This window comes from Rhyacophila brunnea, unplaced genomic scaffold, assembly GCF_057557595.1.
Source record: "Rhyacophila brunnea isolate RB1 unplaced genomic scaffold, BYU_Rbru_1.0 scaffold_3, whole genome shotgun sequence".
In the NCBI taxonomy this organism is placed as follows: domain Eukaryota; kingdom Metazoa; phylum Arthropoda; class Insecta; order Trichoptera; family Rhyacophilidae; genus Rhyacophila; species Rhyacophila brunnea.
Window position 1 is genome coordinate 43178132 of NW_028232965.1, and position 20074 is coordinate 43198205.

General features: G+C 29.9%; 1 protein-coding gene across 1 annotated transcript in view; it reads right to left on the minus strand.

Annotated features, from left to right (window-relative positions):
• LOC147068395 (uncharacterized) overlaps positions 1–19835 on the minus strand; it is a 65727-nt gene extending 45892 nt beyond the window's left edge. The window contains exons 1-2 of the mRNA XM_085952978.1: positions 19761–19835; positions 438–762 (exon numbers count right to left, since the gene is read on the minus strand). Of these exons, the coding sequence (XP_085809104.1) occupies positions 438–545 (108 nt within the window). The 5' untranslated portion in view covers positions 546–762; positions 19761–19835. The remainder of the gene's footprint in view (positions 1–437; positions 763–19760) is intronic.
• Positions 19836–20074: the final 239 nt, after the last annotated feature.

Genomic DNA, 20074 nt, shown 5'->3' on the forward strand with positions numbered 1-20074 from the left:
AGTTAAAACTTTAATACAAACGAGCGCGTTTAATTGTGTCCTCAACAATCATAGTTTGATATAAATAATAAAGTAATTTAAATGTTACTGTTATATTTAAATGAGCGAATATTACAAATTGTAAGTTTAATCACCATTTCACACGTAGAAAATAAAGTTGCAAGCAATTCACATATTATAATAATATATAATATGTACACGTCAGCGAACTTATTATCTTGCGGTGATGTTCGCTGCGTATGAAACGAAGGAATTCGCCTCCGTAATCAAACAATGGTTGCGCGATTTTGTATGTATCGCGTGATAATGTGTGATACTAGTGTCAGACGTTTAAAAACTACAAATAAAAAAAGTACGTTCAGATAATATAATATTAAAACAAATAATATTGATTAAAAAATACAGATGAATATGGTTTAGTACCAAATAAAACTTACTTGAGGAAAGTGTCCGATAGGAATCTGCGTGGGGAAAGGCTGTCCAATTTGCTGTACGGGTTGCTGATAAGGCTGCTGTTGCTGGTATTGCGGGTGGGGTAGAGGCATGGAGACGGGGGGCGGTTGGTGGGGCGGAATCTGCTGTAATTGTTGCTGCTGTAGTTGCTGCTGCTGAAGTTGCTGCAGTTGCTGCTGTTCAGGGCGAGTTCTTCCATCGAGAAGTCTTTCAGTTCCGTCTCTTGGACCGCGGGGGCGCGCTCTGCGGGCGCCGGCATCGTCGAATGATGTCAGCGTGTGGGATCGAGCGAAGCTTACGTGTTTCGTTCTGGAATAATACAGCTACTCAGATTCGCCTTGTAAAATAAAGTAAAGAATATACATGTTCCCCTATCTATTAATAGTATAAATTCAGCAAACGGAGCAAACTTAACTATTTAACGTATTGATTGAAATTAATAGAGGTATTAAATAAGAAGAGGGGCAAGGAATCGGCTTTCTCATACAACTGAATGAATCAGGCCAACAATAGCCGACAATTTACGAAAAATAGTGAAGCGATAAAAAATGTAGGGCATCACGGAGGATTTACTTTTGTCATTATAACGTACTCATATAATTAATAATGTTAACCTTAATTTTGCCGCAAACTGATTACCAGCCTGCCTCGCCATACTTTTTTTTATATAACATGCCTGCTTCACCATACTTTCGTATAACGTTCCGCCCCTAGGTTTTAGTTACTACGAGAATTTGTTTAATAATATATAATATTTTTTTCATTAGGTACCACAGATTGAGCTAATTGACATTTTATACGTCCATCTGTAAGTATCTATTGAACTTACAAAACGAAAATTTAGCAACGTTTATATAAAGTATGAAAATATTCGTTAAAATTTTCTAATTAAAATGCACGAAGACTACTCGTATACGATCAGTTTTTACTGAAATGTTTGGATAAAACAAAATAAAACAATATGAATTAATTATTATATTTTTTATGATTTTCTTCTATCGAACTAGCCACTGTAATATTTACAAATTAATATTTAAAATGGCGCTTCCTTTTCAATCAGTATCATTAACTGAAATGTGTAATTATCGTAAATAATTCTTAATAATGTGTATCATTCATTAGTAAACTTCATACTGAGAGGTAAAATTTATCACGTTAAAACTACATATTTAACTAAGTTCAGAAATTATACTTTTCATTGATTTGGCATTAGATTAAGTAAGTACGTAATCTATTACGATACACGATACAGGTGGGCATTTCAATTAATAGCTAATAATGATATAGTTCTGTTTTTAGTTCCACTGTAGGTAAGTTTCGGGACCAAAAATAAAGAATAATCATGTTTAACATTATGTACCTACCTATTATATTATTCAAAATATTATGTATGTGTATGTATTGTATAGCTTCGTGGGTGTGACAAAAAACGATAATTTTTGGTTGTTTTATTTTATTTCTTGTCTTCGCGGATTGTTACATAAAAGGCAATCTCACGTGAGTCGACTAAAAACAGTGTTATTCAAAGTGTTCCATAGAGTGAGTTCTCAAAGGTTTATACGAGCTTTCAACAAATAAAAAACAACATATAAATATGTATGAGCTTTGGTACGTGCGTATGTGGAATAAAGTATAGTTTTTCCATGATTTCATGGCTTATCTTATATTATTCACCTCGGAAGGTTGGCAAACATACAATATTAAATTGCCGTGTGTCGAGAATTTTTAAACGTATACTGAAACGAAGATCCCTTTTCTACATAAGTACTTTTTCATATGGTTTCTGATACACAACAATATGTTATTCATCCTATATAATGTAACATGTATATATTATTAATAACAACGGATCGACTATTCGCAGACGGTCGGTGTTTTTGCAATGGTACGAATATGAAAGAACTTTGTGGAAATTATTGAGAAAAAAAACACATTTGATTGAACGTCATAGTCATCATAATGATTATTAATTAATAAATTGAACTAGCGTTTACGTAGTAGAACTCCATTATAATTATATAACCCTTAGTAAGTCTTGCTCTGATACAGATACTTTCATTATTTCGAATGATCCAGCAATCCTTTTAGTTTTAGTAGACTAATATCTTGAAATTTAGTGGTTCAGTCTAGCTATCTCAGTCTCTATCGTCGATGTTTTGTTTTTATCTTTATTTTAATTGTATATAGAAGCGGGTCTCGTGGTGCAATGTGTAAGGCGTTGGCCTTCCACTCTAGAGTTTTGGGTTCGATTCCCGGTGAGGACACAATATTTAGGTGTGATTTTCTCAAAGCCTGGGTGTTTGTGATTGTTCAAAATTATTAACAACCACCCTGTTGTTATAGTTGCCATAATATTCCCAAAGTGGAATTATAGTACCGAGCCTCCAAAATTATAGTGTTTCGGCAAACAAAATAGTACGCGTTGAATGAGCAATACTTTTCTGCATTTAAAAAAAAATTTGCGTTAAGTAATTAACGTCACTTTTTTAGACAAAAATTCAAGTGTAAAGTAATTAACGTCTCGTTTTTTCAGTCAGCATTTCAAAATGTAGGTATTTTAGTTCTCCGGAACAGCTTTAGAGCTATTACTTCTCTCTCTCTATTATTGCCAACTTTTTTCTGAATTTTGAAATTTATAGTATTTTGGGCGTACTATACCTGTTTTATATCGTACATAGTACGTAGGTAGACGAAAACTATAGTACAAATACTATAATATTTATAGTACGGTTGGCAATGCTGACCCTGTATTAAAAGTTTAAAAGCAAGGACATGGTTAATAATTCAAAAAAAATGTGCATCGATCTTTCCATAAACTTCCAAAAACTTTTAAAACAATTTACTGCAATATTTTGTGATGTAATGCGTGCTATTTAACCTCAGAAAAAAACATTCTTATAGATGAAAATATTCAGCACTTACTCAATATGCTTAACGGCCTATATGTTTGGAATCCATGGTCTATAAATCTTATATGAATAATAGTTAAAGATACTAGACACAAACAAAATACATATTTTTTTATCCATGTGTTAATCAAGTAAATTTTGAAAAATATTTTATAAATCCAACTCATAAATAACCTTGGAATAATTTGGTAAAACAGAACAATACGTGAAAATAAATAAATTCAGATGTTATCAAAATATACCCAATAGTACGTGAAAATGATAAGACCTTGGCGTCCACCATATGCCGTAAATGTGTGTCTCTAATCTACGATTGTAATATACCCATAACTGATAAAGTCGTTTTCTTCTACTGACAATCGTATGTTCAATTTTAACATTCAAATAATATGACATTATTTTCATGTCATAATAAATATTCATGAACCCTATATTTATCTTCAATATTTATGGACATGGATTCTGTGGGAGTATATTTCATAAGTGATAGCTAATTTCGTATGAAAGTGGAAGAATTACGTTGAGTTGAGCTTAAAAAAGTCAAGGACAAGAAAAATGTCATACAGAGGAAAACTGACAAGAACAGTGTAATAGCCTCACGTATTATTAAGCTACAAAAATGTAACGCTCAGATTACGTCAACTTAAAGTGTATGATTAACATGATCTCCTTACATCCCAGTAACTTTTCTTACCTTTTACTTTAAGACGTTGTTATAAGGTTATACATTATTTTATCTAGTATAAATTGATGACATGAAGTCTGCGTCTCTGTAGATTACCAGTTTTTTTAGTCTAGCAGACGATAAACAGGACATTCCAACATGATATGGCATAACCACAATTTACAATTACCAAATGTTATAATTATTGTTCGGTGGCTCGACTTTGCAGATTCTTGAATCTTCATAGTGATCGAGTGGGTTTGTTTTGTTCTCTTGCCTGTATCAAGTTAAGTTGTTCCGAAATCGACAATTAATAATTATTGTTTCTAAATGACTGCTTTTTTATTGTATTAAAAACATGCAATTTTCTTCTTATCTATATATATATATATATACTATCCCTCTATTTTCTTTATGATTACTACTAGTGTTTTTATTTTTGAAGGATTTTCACTAACTTATATTTATTACAACTGTAACTAATATTTGATTTAATTTAATTTGATTTATAATGTTTTTTGTGTTCGCCTGTTATTGGGACCATCACATATTATTTTATTCTATATTTTAATAATTATACTTATTCTCTATGCTATGATTGATTATATTGATTGACCTAAATAAATAAAAAAATAAGTACTTATGTAGACATTAATCGTTGATTTTAAAATATTGATTAACAGTATGGAATAGCTACCAGAAAATGATGAACAAATAAAAACCACGTATTAAATTATCGAATTTTAAAACATTATGTATACAAAAATAGTAAGAATGTGAGCTAAATCATTCCAACTAGTTGGAAAAGTTCAATCGTAATATATTTTATCAAATATTAAAATATTAAACCAATAAAAATGTTGATGTAGGTATATAGTTTTAATGATCATTTTAAAAGGCTTATTGGTTAAATTTAATTCACCCCCTCAGAGCTAAATATAAAATACAGACCTTCAATCAACTGTCAAAGACACACTCTTCAGTTAATGGACAGTAGTAGAAGAAAACATTAACAAAAAACTTCCAGGATTTCAGAAAATTATATATATATGTATTGTTACCTCACCGGAAATCAATCCCGGAACCCCCGAATGAGAAGTCAGTATGTTACGCATTAGACTACAAGAGCCGTCAGTCACCTACTAGCCATAATTTTATTTTCAGTTAAAAAAAATAATACTCACCGGAGTTAAATTTACATTACTGATAGATAAATAATTTTAATAAATTGTTTATATTCTAGGTCCCAACAATTTCAATGTTTTGTAAAATATTGTTATTCTTGTTTTTTTTGAGCAAAATCTGTTGATCATTTCCAAAATAATAATTAATTATTTACTGACTTTATTGACGTTGGATTTCCTGAATTTAATTCTCTAACACGGGAAAAGTAGTTTTATTTATTTTATTAAATTGCGATTCATTTGAATTTATTTTATTTGTTATGTCAATAATATACCTATGTAACTTCAGTATATCTTTTAAAATTGATAAATCCCATAATGATAAAAAAATGATTTTTATTGAATACGGTAGTATTACGGAAGACCTATAAGCGAAAAACGACCTTAAGGGTGGACATGCTCAGCGTATGTCAAAATGGAGCTTTTATGCTATTTTCAAAGCATGATCCTGGACATTCCTTAAACGTTGTAGATAATATATTTACATAATTTTGAAGCCTTATTATCCTTTATATTTATTTTAAACATTTGATGACTGCATAAAGTATTTTTATTACATAAAATAGTATTCTTTCAAACCTCTCGCTCTAATGTTTTAGAATATAGTCATATTTCAGTACGTCCATGTGAAGTGGTGTTAAATTTTTTTATATTAATTATTTTTTAAAAGCATTTATAAAACCATTAGTTAAATTTATGTTGACATTATTATAGTGAAATATTTACAATAAAAAAATATATTGATAATATGTATGATCCCAAAAAATAGTCATATTTTGGTACATAACTGTGCAGTAGTGTTAAGATTTTTTACATTTATTAATTTTTAAACGCATTTATAAAACCATTAGTATAATTTATTACGAGATAATTTTTGTAAAATATTCACGATAAAAAATTATATTGATAATCTCTATTATCCCAAATTTGACAAGAATTAGGCATTTTATTAAAACAAATAGGCAAGATTTACACATTTAAAGATACTTTCAAAGATACTGATTATAAGCTATGTCTTTGACCATTCAAATGTGATAAACATTCTACGAATAATGTTTGCTTTGTAATAATTATTGACCTAAGAATAAGGTACTCGTAGTATTTTTTTGAAATACGCCATTTCTATTGGCATTTCCCAGTGGCTAAGCTACAACATACGGCCGTAGTCATAAATTGTGAGTAAGATCATAGTAACTCGTGTGTTTCGTTTTGAAAAAAAAATCGGTTAGGTACATGTTACATCAAAAAATCATTGTCATTTTCAATAGAGAGTTTGTGATTTAGCTTCATGTTTTGAATTTATAATTTATTATTTAAAACCAAAATTAGTCGGTGTTATTATCTCCTGGGAAAATATTTTGGATTTGTAAGATTTACGCCAATAAAGTAACAAGAAAGTTAATCTAACCTTATTTTAAATTCAGAATGTACCTAAAATGAGTTATACGTGAGAAGAAAGAGCAAGCCTGTTTATTATAATATTAGTTATACAATTTAACGTAATAATACTAAAAGAGATCTTTTTCATAGAATTATTTAAGTAGAAATAAAATAAACCAGTTTTCATCAATTTAAAGCTGAGATTATAAAAATATTATTTTCTATTGAAACCTTAAGCTACCGTTATAACTTTGAAGACACATAAAGCTTAAAGTATAAGTACCTAAATAAAAAAAATGTATTATCCGCTTAGAAATACATAATATAATTATTCCATATTGAACGGTTTATACTCTTTAGATAAAAAACATATAACTAAGTTACATTGCTGTATTTAAATGTATAATTTTAACTGTATATAAAAATTAAAGCAGTTTTATTTAAACGAAGTTAGCTTTTTTGAGCGTTGTATTATTTTACATTGAAATTTAAAACCAGTCCAATTAAGCTAAAAAGTATTCACGAACCATTAAGAAAGTAGTCAAAAAGGAAACGCCACAATTAATAGCAGCCGCTTAGAATAAAGTTATTTGACTTAAAAGCTCTCTTAGCAAACATATAAAAATCGATGAAAGCACCTACTGTGTTTTAAGTTCATAATTCAATATAACAAAGCAAAAATAGAAACTATAAAATTTGTTGACTTCTTTTGTCGTGTTCGTATGGGATATGCGCTCAAAATTTTTCGATCCACACTTTAGTTACATACTGTTATGATCACGTCAACGGCTATCAGTCGATGGTACAGATAGACGCAGCAAACGGACAGACTACATGTTCCACGGTTTCCTGAACGCCATATTCCCAGTTTGTCGGAAAATTGGAGTATCCTATTTCACCATTTTGCCCACGATTCTAATTACTTATATTCTTAGACTTGGATAAACTCAATTTTATTATCTAGCACTGTTAAATAGTTATGTGATCATTGTATTTTCCACTGTAGATGGATCTGAAATATCTTCAGTTGTCTTGAGAAACCTTCTTCTAGATCTCGATGTAGCATTATTTTCATCCAACATTTTATATTGACAGTTACAAGGTCCTATTAATTGGCAACGCCGACTTGATATCAACCAAGACCAACTTTGCGGTATTTGTAAAACTTGCTGCGTCATATGGAGGACGAAATAATTCCGATCATTTCTTATACGTAGATATATAATAGATCTATTTATTTTGGCAGAGTTTCAGCACACGGATACAGATCATTAAACATGTCATTAAATATAAATGACGACAGAGCAAGTCAAGATTCTTTTTTTATCGTTTAAAACTCTTTCTTTAAGCACCACGGTGCATGCTTGCAACAAAAGTCCGGTGCAGCTTCGTTTCGAGACATGGTGTGTAAAATTCCCACCTCCGCTCCCGTTATGTATATGCAGCCACGTCATACGCGGCCGGCTAACATAACCCTTACGTGTGCAAGATCAAAGAATTTAAGCCCTCATTTTGTCCCGAGCAGAGCCGCACGGGACTGGTGATGCAACCTTGCACCGAAGTGCGAATGCATGATTTTAATTTATATGGCAACTATCAGAGTGACTTTAATTTGAAGAGTCGCAAGGGGAGTCGAGAGTGTCCCGCCCCTCGTACGCTCTGGCGAATTTAGTAAAGGCCGCAAAATTGGCCTCGGTTGCCACCATGTCCGCGTGTCCTATTGGGCCCGAATGGGGTCGGACCCGGGCAAACAACTCCAGTCGTTCGGGGCCCATAAGTGGACAGTCCCACAGGACGTGCTCTGCGTCCTGCTGCTCGTGTCCACATGAGCAACCCGACCCATGTCCTTCGTTTCAGGACAAGGAAGTGTGGCACTTAAATCTTTTCATTATGATACACAACGTCATGGAAGGTGACCGTGCACAAATCGGGGCAGCATATACATGGCGGGTGGAGATGGGATAACTCAAATCATGTTACACCTTTACCACAAGATTAGGTTTTAGCCATACCATTATTATCTCAAAGGTGTTATAAACATCTGCCGCATAATAATCGAAATAGTCTTAGCAATGTTAATAAAAATCACCTAAGCACACCCCCAAAAACAGAAGACAGTTTATACACAGACACTTTTCTGAAACATTGGCCGGAATACGGCGCCAATGGGTTTTATATTTTTTAGTAAATTGGTGCTATTAAACGCCTACTATGTCTACTATAATATTAATGTGACTAGTTTACATATATATATATATATATTATTTTAACACGACAGCAGACTATGATGTCCAATAGCAGTAGTGTAATGAAACAGTAGTTTAAACAAATACCAAAGCTATGAGAAAATCACGGTTCCATGACAAAAGAGAACAGTGACAAAAACAGAACAACGATAAATATAACTATGACCTTTCAGAAAAAATATAAATTTAATATTGAAATTGTCCTATCTCTATTATGTTGATAGATTTTTAATAGCACAGATTTTCAATACGCCATAATAAATCAAATTATATACCTAATTTCTGCATTCCTAATCGTTAGAAAGCCCCAAATCAACGGGACTTAACTCGGTGTTGCCGGCAAGCTTAAGATATCTCATCTTAATCAATATATTATGTTAAAAATGATTGGGTGACTAGGTACAACGAAATAATGACCCAACCTCACCTAAATAGATTCCACAAAAATTTATCTTTCATTTTTCTCCTGGCTGTTCTGTTTTGCCACTGTTCTGTTTTGTCATGTTCTGTTTTGTCATGTTCTGTTTTGTCATATTCTGTATTGTCATTTTCTTTTTTGTCATGTTCTGTTTTGTCCGGTTACCGAAAATCACATACATTTATTTATATTGTGACCTCAGCTCAACTTGGAGACCCCGGATGAAAAGTATGCGCCTAAGGCACTGGATTACGAGGGCCTTTCTGTAATATCAATCCTTCTTCTACGTAAACAGCCATTGGTAATTGTTTTATTTTTCCGAGTCAATGTAAACGTCAGATAATTAGCCTTTGCCACCACAAAGCTGTACCTACTGTTTGGTAATAGACCAGCGGATATTTTCCTGGAAGAGACGATCTGAAAAATAATCAAATTGGTAGCAACAAAAACAGCAGTTTGTTTGTACAAACTGCTGACTATCTGACTGCCTGAAAATATACATATAAACTAATAAAGTGGTATACTACACTTCACTTAGTAATAATTGTTAATAACGTTTAATTTTACTTTTTTTAAGGAAAATACTGTATTTTTTATTATTTTAAATAAAAAAAATATATATGTTAATGTTTTTGACGACTATAAAATATATATATTTTAAAGTTAATTGATTTTTATATATAGTAGATTGTTTTGAATTAGTCGATAATCGGAATCCTTAGGTGAAACGTTGTTTAGTAGGCACTACGAAGTATAGACAGAGCGAGTAACCAAGGCGGGCTTTCCAATTACGTTGATAGCTTTTCGAACCAGTTCACCCGCAGGCGGTGGGCGGTAGCCAGAACCCCCTACACCTCGTACGTATGGGGCGGTAAACCCGGTTTATCTTGTTTAGCATTTGGCTCATGTATGTAATGAGTTTATATACTAACATTTTATTGATGGATTTTTGATTAAAATTTGAAAATAAAAATGTATTACTAGTAAACAATCTAATTATTTACCTTCAAATTCATTTAACATAAGGTAGTAATATAAGGTAGTTTTCCTATTATTCTAGGCAAATTGGGTGATAGTGTATTATTTTTAGAACAAGCTTATTAAATTTTATACGTGGATTATTCTGGTGAAAAAAATAAATAAGAATGATCTTTCTGATACAATAGGTATACGTTATACAATATATCTTACAATATTCGTAAGTAGTAATTAAGGATTGTAATCCCTATATTAGACAAAACCAGTAAACAATATCACGCATTTTTTTGACGTCTGGTAACGACATGACACAATTACATACGACAAATATTCAATAAAGTAAAGTTTTTATTTGACAAACCATGTAATTATTAATAAAAAATTTAATCCGAATTTTTTGGAATAAAAAAAAATCGTGAAAGATTTCGGGATTGCATTGATTGAACTTAGTGTTGAATTATGGGTAAATGAAGAAAATACCAAACAACAAAAACTGTTTGCCATATATGGGTAAATAAATAATAAAAATAATGAATTAAATTAGGAGTCCTCCAACACTGATAAAATTATATCACATATAAGTAGTATATTTTTAAATATATATATTATTCATTTATCACCTTAAATAGTAACAACGAGGGAAATTTTAATAGCTATTTCTTCTAAAGAATGTGTGTAGACGCTCCCATTATATCCCGATATACTTGAAACTTAAAAAAAAACTATGAACGGCCTCAAAAATATACATATGAGAAAAAAACATTGAAAACTCTTGGACTAAAATGATAAAAACCCATATCAATCGTAGGCTGGGCGAGTATTTTACCAATTACACTACTGAATCAATTGATACGTGCAGATATGTCGTAAGAATGCCATAACAAATTCCGTCAATAATGGTAATGATCAAGGAACTCAGAATCTGTTCTGTGGTAATCATCTTTGAAGGTCAATTATTACAATGACATGACAAAGTATAATTTTATTCATAGATGCTTTAAAATTTTAGTTTTGACGTCCTTGAAATATTTTTAAAGACTAAAGTAATTACAGTAGTAGACATTATTCATTGTGGAAAGTGAACTAATGGAAAAAAGAGCTAATGAGAAAGTTTTTTCTGACTATATTTATTATTATTTGACATTCTAGAATTTAATTAATTAATTTATTATTTAACATAGGTACATAGTTAATAGCTACAAGTAATAATACGGCAATAGCTTAGAAATAATATGTATATCTACAAGAAAAAGAAAAATCTTTTTGAAAAATACGCTGCCCAACGGGGCTCGAACCCACTCAAATCCACTGGATTCGCGCCAATGTGCTTTACCAATTGAATTACATGAGTCATATTTAAATACGATGAAATTAACTGGCCATGGTGACTTCGCAGCCAAGCTGCACGGGTTTCCTTTGATAGAACATGGGCCGGAATGTACATGCGGACCATCAAGACGCTGAACACGTCCTCTGGGACTGCCCGCTGATGGAATCCGACCGAGCGGAGCTGTTTGTCAGGGTCTGTTTATGCCCGGGCCCGATTGGGCACACCGACTTGATATCAACCTTGAGGCATTTGAAACATTTGATGCATCATATGGAGGACGGCATACACCTGATCCGTCTTTTGATACATCACTTTCAACTCCTGAGTCCTCTGTTTTGGCAGAGTTTCAGTAGGCACATGGGTAGAGAGGCCGCTTTATGTCATCAACGAAAAATTTTGGCAGAGCAAGTCAAGATTTTTTTTTATTTTCTTTCTTTAAGCACGGTTGCTACATCAGTCCCATGCAGCTTTGTGTCGGGACAAGGAAGTGCGGCACTAAAATCTTTTCATTCTGACACGTTTATAGCGCCATGAAAGGCGACCGGGCAGAAACCGCGGCTGCATATACATGGCTGGTGGAGATGGGGTTACTCAAATCATAGTCGTTTTAACATATCTGAAGAGCTTCACAAATTGCGATAATTTTGGCTGTCGGGTTTTGTGTTTTTAAACTAAAGTGCCTTAATTATTATAATAATATTTACTAAGGAACGGTACATTCTCAAATCTTGTGAATTTTTTGTTGGATAAAAAATGTTTCTAATGCATTGATTGTTTGGTTTTAATTGTTTTTTTTTTTTTTTTTTTTTTAAATATTAATGATATGAAAACCGTCAACCAAGTAATATGTCAAATATAGAAATGACAAATACTTAAAAATGCTCGACATTATATTATCATGATATTGTCGGATACATCATACTTGCGCGCTATAAAATCTACAACATCTTTTAAACATGTATTAAAAAAAGCATTATTGCATATATACATATATATTATATTAATATATTATATTCTTAAAGTGCAGAGCTAACTTTTAAATTAAAAATCTTTTCTTACTTCTTTTACGATTACTGAGGAAAATATAAATACATTAACAAAGTGAACTCGAGTGAAGTCGAGTATATCAGCTTGTATAATATAAAACTGATGGTAATTGGTTAAATGTAAATTGTACGTAAAACATTTCACCGTGGCAGAGTTCGCCATGAGCTTTCTTATTGGAAAGAGATGACCGTATACCACGAGGTCTCCAATTTTATTAGATTTAATATGAAAATTAATTCAATTTTCGTAGCTTATTTTGGCTAAATTCATGAATTCAAGAATGAAAACCTAACCTAATAAATAGTCCAGTATATCAGCTATTTCCAAAATTTGTTAGCTATTGGCTTCCTGTAAAGTGTAAACCGACAAGGATCATGTTTTATTTAGACATGAATTTTTGTCAGTATTATACGACCAAAAGAGGTTGGACGGTCTTTAATATACGGCCATATATTTATGATACAACATTTCACGGTGAAGTGTGGTACGGCGATGTTTCCGAAGACGATGGTAATTGCGTTCCACTTGATACTTGCTTTTAATTCATCCCCTGTATCAACGCTCTGTAACTCAGCTTATATTTTATATAGTTGCATTTTTTTTCAGTCAACAACTAAGTTTCGATTACCAAATAAAAGGTTAATTAATACATTGAATTTTTTAGAAAAAAAATTATATGCCAGATTTAGCACGTGAACCACAAATTGCAGAAATCAATTCTGACCTAAGTTAACGTAGTTTGCGGGTCATAATTTACGCCGTGCTAATAAGCCCCTCTTGTAAACTTTGTGGCCTTATATGGAGGTATCTAGTTTCTATTGCCACCCTATTGTAAGAGGCTTAAATAAATATATAAAGAAAAAGAGAGTTTTATGTTATGAGAAACTTCATTATAGCGATGAGAGGTTCATTATACTGAAGAAATACAAAAGTTTTCCGCTTCCTTTATACGATGTTATGTTTTGTATATTAACAGAATTCTATGATACTCAAGTATAGTTTAAGGTGAAGTTTAATGTCTACTAGTTATAGTAATGCATTGTTGTAACGGAATTACAAAATATGAAACAATTTTCTGAAAATATACTACTAATAAAAATAAATTAATGATTAGGCTGGTACTCTTAGTATATAGTTTTTGATAATGGTGTTACAACTGAAAGAGAAAAAGCTAACATCAAAAAATAAGTTGAATTTAATAATATTATGTATACATAACTGTATAAGTATATGATTACTTATCTAAAACAATATGAATACTATCGACTGAGAGTAGATACAATTTGAATTTAAATTTATATTATTCAATTTTAGCTTGTTTTTGCGATCCGGGTTTCGCATTGCGGTATCTTCAGACACTATGCGTATTGTGCACTCACCAAAGATAAATGAACACTGACAATCAAACAAAAAACTTAAATCAATTAAAAATTACATCTAAATATAATATTTCTAAAATTCAAATATAAAATTTCAATTCAAAATACAATGTTATTTTTTAAGATAATTTTTATCAACTAAAAATTATCTTTATCTATACCTAATAGTATCTTAAATATTATTGCGATATTAAATTTATTAATACTAGAATACTTACCATGAATTTTAATACAATTTACTTATAATTTTCATTTCAAATTTTTTTAATAAATCCCATAAAAATATTTAAAGAAAGAAAAGATAGGTATATTTAAAGTTTTAACATAAACAAAAAACTGTTTCATTATAACCACAGTGAAGCATGATTTAATTATTTTCTAAAAAAATGTTTTTTAAATGAAAGTCTAAGTTTGAATTTAAATGAAATTTATTTTTCTTTATATTATACATAATATATTAAATCGATTAAATAAATCGCGTTAAAATGTTATTTATCAGCACATAATAATAAATTTGCATATTTTGTCGCTATTTATTTGTGTTAGCTATCACTACACTCCTCCATAAGATACTGTAACGATTTTATAATCTTCTCCATCTAAAATATTGAAATCCAAATTTATAATAGATTTTATATATTTTGTCAAACTTCCTTATCGTGACGATGATATTTTTAGTCTATCTTACGATGGTTTTGTTAATAAAATTAATGGAGTTTCTAATTTATATAGCTTTTCCAATTAAAATTATCTGGCATAATTAATCATACCTCATCTACCTACGCTACTTTTATAAAAAGTATAGTTTTTATAATCTTTGTTTTATAAGGCCATTCATAATATTATTTTTCCGAATTCAGGTTTATCAAAAGTAATTCTACAGTAAATCGTATTAATTACACATATCAGTAATTATAAAACGTGACATCTTAAATGGACATCTTTATATGTGTCGCTAGATTTCAAAATCAGCCAAGTCCATAATAATGTAATAGGAGAAAAACAGCTTTTTGTTTTCTCAAATACACAGTCACAAGGGTGAAAGTTCATATTATTTTGAGTATATAATATTTAAAATTAATAAATTCCACATTTTGATAATGCAGAAATGTTAGAAAGCAGTAGTTCTTCAGCAATTCACCAAAATTCAGCAAAAAGTAAAAAATACCTAAATGTGGACTTGGCTGATTTTGAAATGTAGCGACATATATCCTTTAAGGTTTTTGCTAGTATATAGGTTTCTGAGATATTTCTGAATTATATGTGAAAAAAACTAATTGTGAATATTAAAAATAAATAAAAACACTGAATGCGTTTATACCATGCTTTTATAATGTCAAGTTTGTTTATCCAAAAGTACGTAACGAACAGTTTAAGAGAAAATGAGAGGGATTAAAATTTTGTTAAATTTAAGATTCAGCATCCCAAAATTCCCGTCAGCATGAGTTATAATGTAACAAAGTTACAACTGTTTGGTAGGGCGTCAGTGATTTTTTTTTTCAGAAAAACAATAAAAATATTATATAATTTTGATGTACCGTTCAAATGATAATAATTATCCCTTACGCATTTTTTCCCAAAAAACTTCGATATATTATTAGAAATGAATTACAATTTTTAGTATTTTTTTCGTCAATATTTTAAATAAGTTTTTATTAATCTTGATATAGGTCTAGCTAGGAGATATTTAAAAATTCACTAACGTTCTCTAGATATATTAAGTATTTAAGAAAATGAAAACAATTGAATTGTGTCAGGAAAGAGTTTTAAGAATATTGCTATTTATTATATTATGAAGAGTCACCATTTTTCTGATATAAATTTTATTTATTAACATTCATTATAGTTTATAAGTCCATTTCCTATAATTATCACATACGAGTTACTGTTTTTCAAAAGTGAATGTTATTTTAGAAGTAAAGAATAAAAAGTTTATCCGGATTATATTAAATAAAGGTATCTACTTATCACCTATATACTGATATAGTAGTTACAGTAGTGTAATGAATTAATTAGTTATAATATTTATATGGTTTTAATATAAATTCTACTAAAATTGTAAAATTCATAAAAGTATTCATGTGTATTCATTATTACGTCCACACCGATACACAAGACATTATAATGATTTTATTTTTACTGTTATTTATTATTTTCTATGAAATGATATTTTCGTGTGACAAGCAATGTAACGTTCTATGAACTAGAAATTTTACATTTTATAACGTGAAATATTTATATTAAAGGCAACGTAAGATTTGTCTTCAATTATTTGTAAATGCAGATTGTCTTCATGCATGACGATTATAAGAAATCGTTTGATAAAAATAATCAATGCTAAAACATTGGCCTTGAAAAATAATATGTGTATAAAAAGTAATAAATTATTTTGAATTTAAAATCATTTCACCAAATACCTACTGTAAGTCGTGGGTTTTATTTGTGAACACATATTATTTTCACTTTGGTAATATTACCTTTCATATTTTTCTGTAATTTTAACCAAGAGAAATATTTGCAATTTTGCGTTTTTTGAAGGTCATATAAACATAAATTAATTTATGGAAAAAAATCCTTAAGAGAGAATTTCATGCTACTATGATCATAGTGGGGAAATATGATATATGAAATTTACTACCCTTTACTAATGATTTACATTTAAATATAAAAAAATAACGATTTTATTGAATTAAAAGAAAACTTACAATAAAAAACTATTGTAGCATTAAACCTTTATCTTTCAGTGGATTGAAATTGGCTGATGAATCAAACTTAATTAACATAATATTACTCAATAGTTTGTAAGTACCTATGTAGGTGCAAAAGAAATCGTTTTCTACTAGGTATTTATGTAATATTAAATAATATAACACTGAAAAATACTATTAACTATCTTTTTACTAATAATGCATATATCTACTGCAAACAGAGATCTTTTCCGATGATAAACCAATATGTTTTTTGAAGGAATTGTAATACGTTAATATAAACCATGTCGTCCCATTAAATCTCTATAAAATAATGTTAAAGCAAGTATTATGATGTTCTTATTCATATACAATAGAACGCAATGTGCTTTTTTATCGAGATATGACTATCTTCTCGGTTATTTCTGTGAACACAAATTATGTAAAGACACTATGTTGACATAATTTACCATTGTCGAAAATCTGACTTCGTCAAATTTATTGCTACAGGTCTGGTTTTTTTATAGGATATGCACAAAAATTCAATTAATTAAAAAAGTTAATAAAAGTAAAAAGACTATTTTCAAACTTGTAGCAGTTTTTATAGAGGCCGTCGATATATTTTATTCGTTGAACACTTTCATTTTCGTATTAAATAATATTTTATGGTTGACGTACTTGATTAAGTTTTCTAGTATGTATTCGCAAGTTTATTCAATACATCACTGTTATATTATAATATTAAAAAGGAATATCATTTTTTCTAGAAAATAAAATGAATTTCAAATAATACCCATTTTAACTTTTTATATAGCATAGATAATTAATGCCAAAACCATCATTGCTGATCAAATTTAAAAACAATTATTAAGTATTTATTTCAATTGGTAGTTAATAAAAGTTCACTATACATATTATTATTTAGCAAGTTAAACATTTAAATGACCGATTGGTTTAATACAATTAAATGAAAAAAGTATATCAGTTGTTGGAAAAGTTACAAGCCGCATAAACTAAAGTGTTTACCCATTACCGCTACCTTTGCAGATTCAAAGACGTTGGAGGCTTGTTGAGAGAGCCTTCGTTGGTGTTCGAGCTCAATGGACCGCCGCTAAGTGACCACTTCCTTAGACCTTTTACTCAGCCGTCTGATAATTTCAAAATAAAAAAATACTCTTGGCCTTTCACGAAACCTTTCTTTTTTAATATGTATTTATTATTTATATTAACTCATTTCATACATATTTTTTTTGACTGTAGCAGTATTATGATTTTGCTGATCTTTATTGTTCTTTCTTTTTGGACATTTATAATTAATTTATTATTAAATGGTAAGCAGAGGCTCTCGAATGAATTTAATTTTACCATTTTTAGAACGAATTAAAATAATTGTAAAATCTTTCAATTATAGTATTTTTGTGTATTTTTTTTAATTAAATAAACAATCTGATTGAATAAATCATTTTTTTTTCTTAATATTTCATTTTTAATATTATGTATTATTATAAAAAAATATATATAATTTATCAGCACAATTATTAAAAAAAAACTTTTTAGAAAAATAGCTTTTGTAAAATTGACTTCTTATCACCTTATTCAATAAACTTGGGTATACTGTGCAATGAATTTAAAGGCATTGCCATATTTTATGGCTTATAAAATATGATAATAATGCAAGAAATGAATTCTCAAGGAAATTTTACTTGCGGCAATAAAGTTTGCGAGAAAGCTGTGATATTTTCCAGCGGAAATAATTTGAGCCATTATGGAAAAGATTTATGTCAACCATATCATATCTTTCTTAATCATAAAAACTCGTTGGGTTTACTAATAAAAATGTACATAGGTACATATAATACAATATATAACTATAATAATTATGTTTATCATAGTATTTGTGTATTAGTATTATGTTGGTGGTGGTCATGTTTAAAAACATTGCCGAAGGGTGTGCTCGGGATAAGTCAATTGATTGACGAAATAATTGATTGACAAAAAATGTCGACGTAGAAAAAATAATGATACATCGGCAATCCTTATTCAGTGATAACTAATTTAGTCATGCTATTGATGAAGAATTATAAATAGTTATGTAGAATATCTTTAGGGAAATGTTCATATTTTTTAACGTTAAAACAATCAATAAAAATATTATTCATTCTTATTAGATATCAGTAGGTATTATGAATTGTTGTTCATTGATAATAATGAAATCTTTAAAATCTAACATATTTTATCAAGTGCGCAAAAATCGCATACCTACTTAAAAAAATCTTAATCATACGATAATATTATGGTGTGTTCTAAAAAAATATTTTTCATTATTATTTTGTTAAGGGTTATGTAGAACGCCGACTGAACCATTTTTGTATCATTATTTTCGTTGATGTACGGGGCGCTCTGAAAGAGGCGAATTTAAAAAAATCAAACTGACTTTGATTTGGCCAATTATCAATACATCGGTTCATACGTATTATCGGTGTATTATTAATTACGATGGTAACAATATTATGTGCCTACTGTTATTTCTTAGCACAGTCGCAATATTGAAAATCGTCTCGACTGGGATTTTAGTCATAAATTTACCAAAACTGAGCGCAAAATGCATCTTTCTTCCGTGTAAGGCCGTGATTTTGCACGGAAAGCAAAAATAAATGACGAAGTGCGACATTTCAGGATTATAGCTGTGCTACATATCAGGTGAAAAAAGTTGCATGCGACACCAGCCAGCTAATTTTTTCAAACCAAAACGTTGCGATCATGCGGTATGCAGCGGTAGATTTTGTTGCATATTGTGTTTTGTGAATGTAAATAAAATAACATCGACATATTCGACGTGTTCTAATCGAGAGAAGTTTATATGTGCGAGCCCGCTTAGTATATTGTGGAACTCAATTCCATTTCTTCTTGAAAATTCTAGAATGAAATTTCTTTATTTGGCGATCCTTGTCTTGGTACATAACATCTAAATCAAATAAACCCTTCCAATAAATTACAAATTACACAAAGAAGGAATTATTCTGTCAATTAATTATAGGGGCAAGTGTGATAAGATAATAAACTGAATAAATAAAAAGTTTATTACCTATGGGGCGCTCCATCTTGAGATAAGGCGGGGGGCGGAGGAGGCGGGGGTAGTTCTGGGTGCGCAGGACACTGGTACAGTCTGAAAGCACTCTCCAAGCGTAAATAATAAACACGATATATTTTTATAAGAAAAATAATATTTGGAAAACTTCGAATCGTATTGATAATGTGAAGCAATGAAATATTATATTTGATACAATAATAAATATTAATATTATAGCTTAATATAAAAACTTTGTTGACTAAAATATCATATTACAAACCATTCATAATATTATTTTAATTGATAAAAACAAGTATCATTTTAGTTCA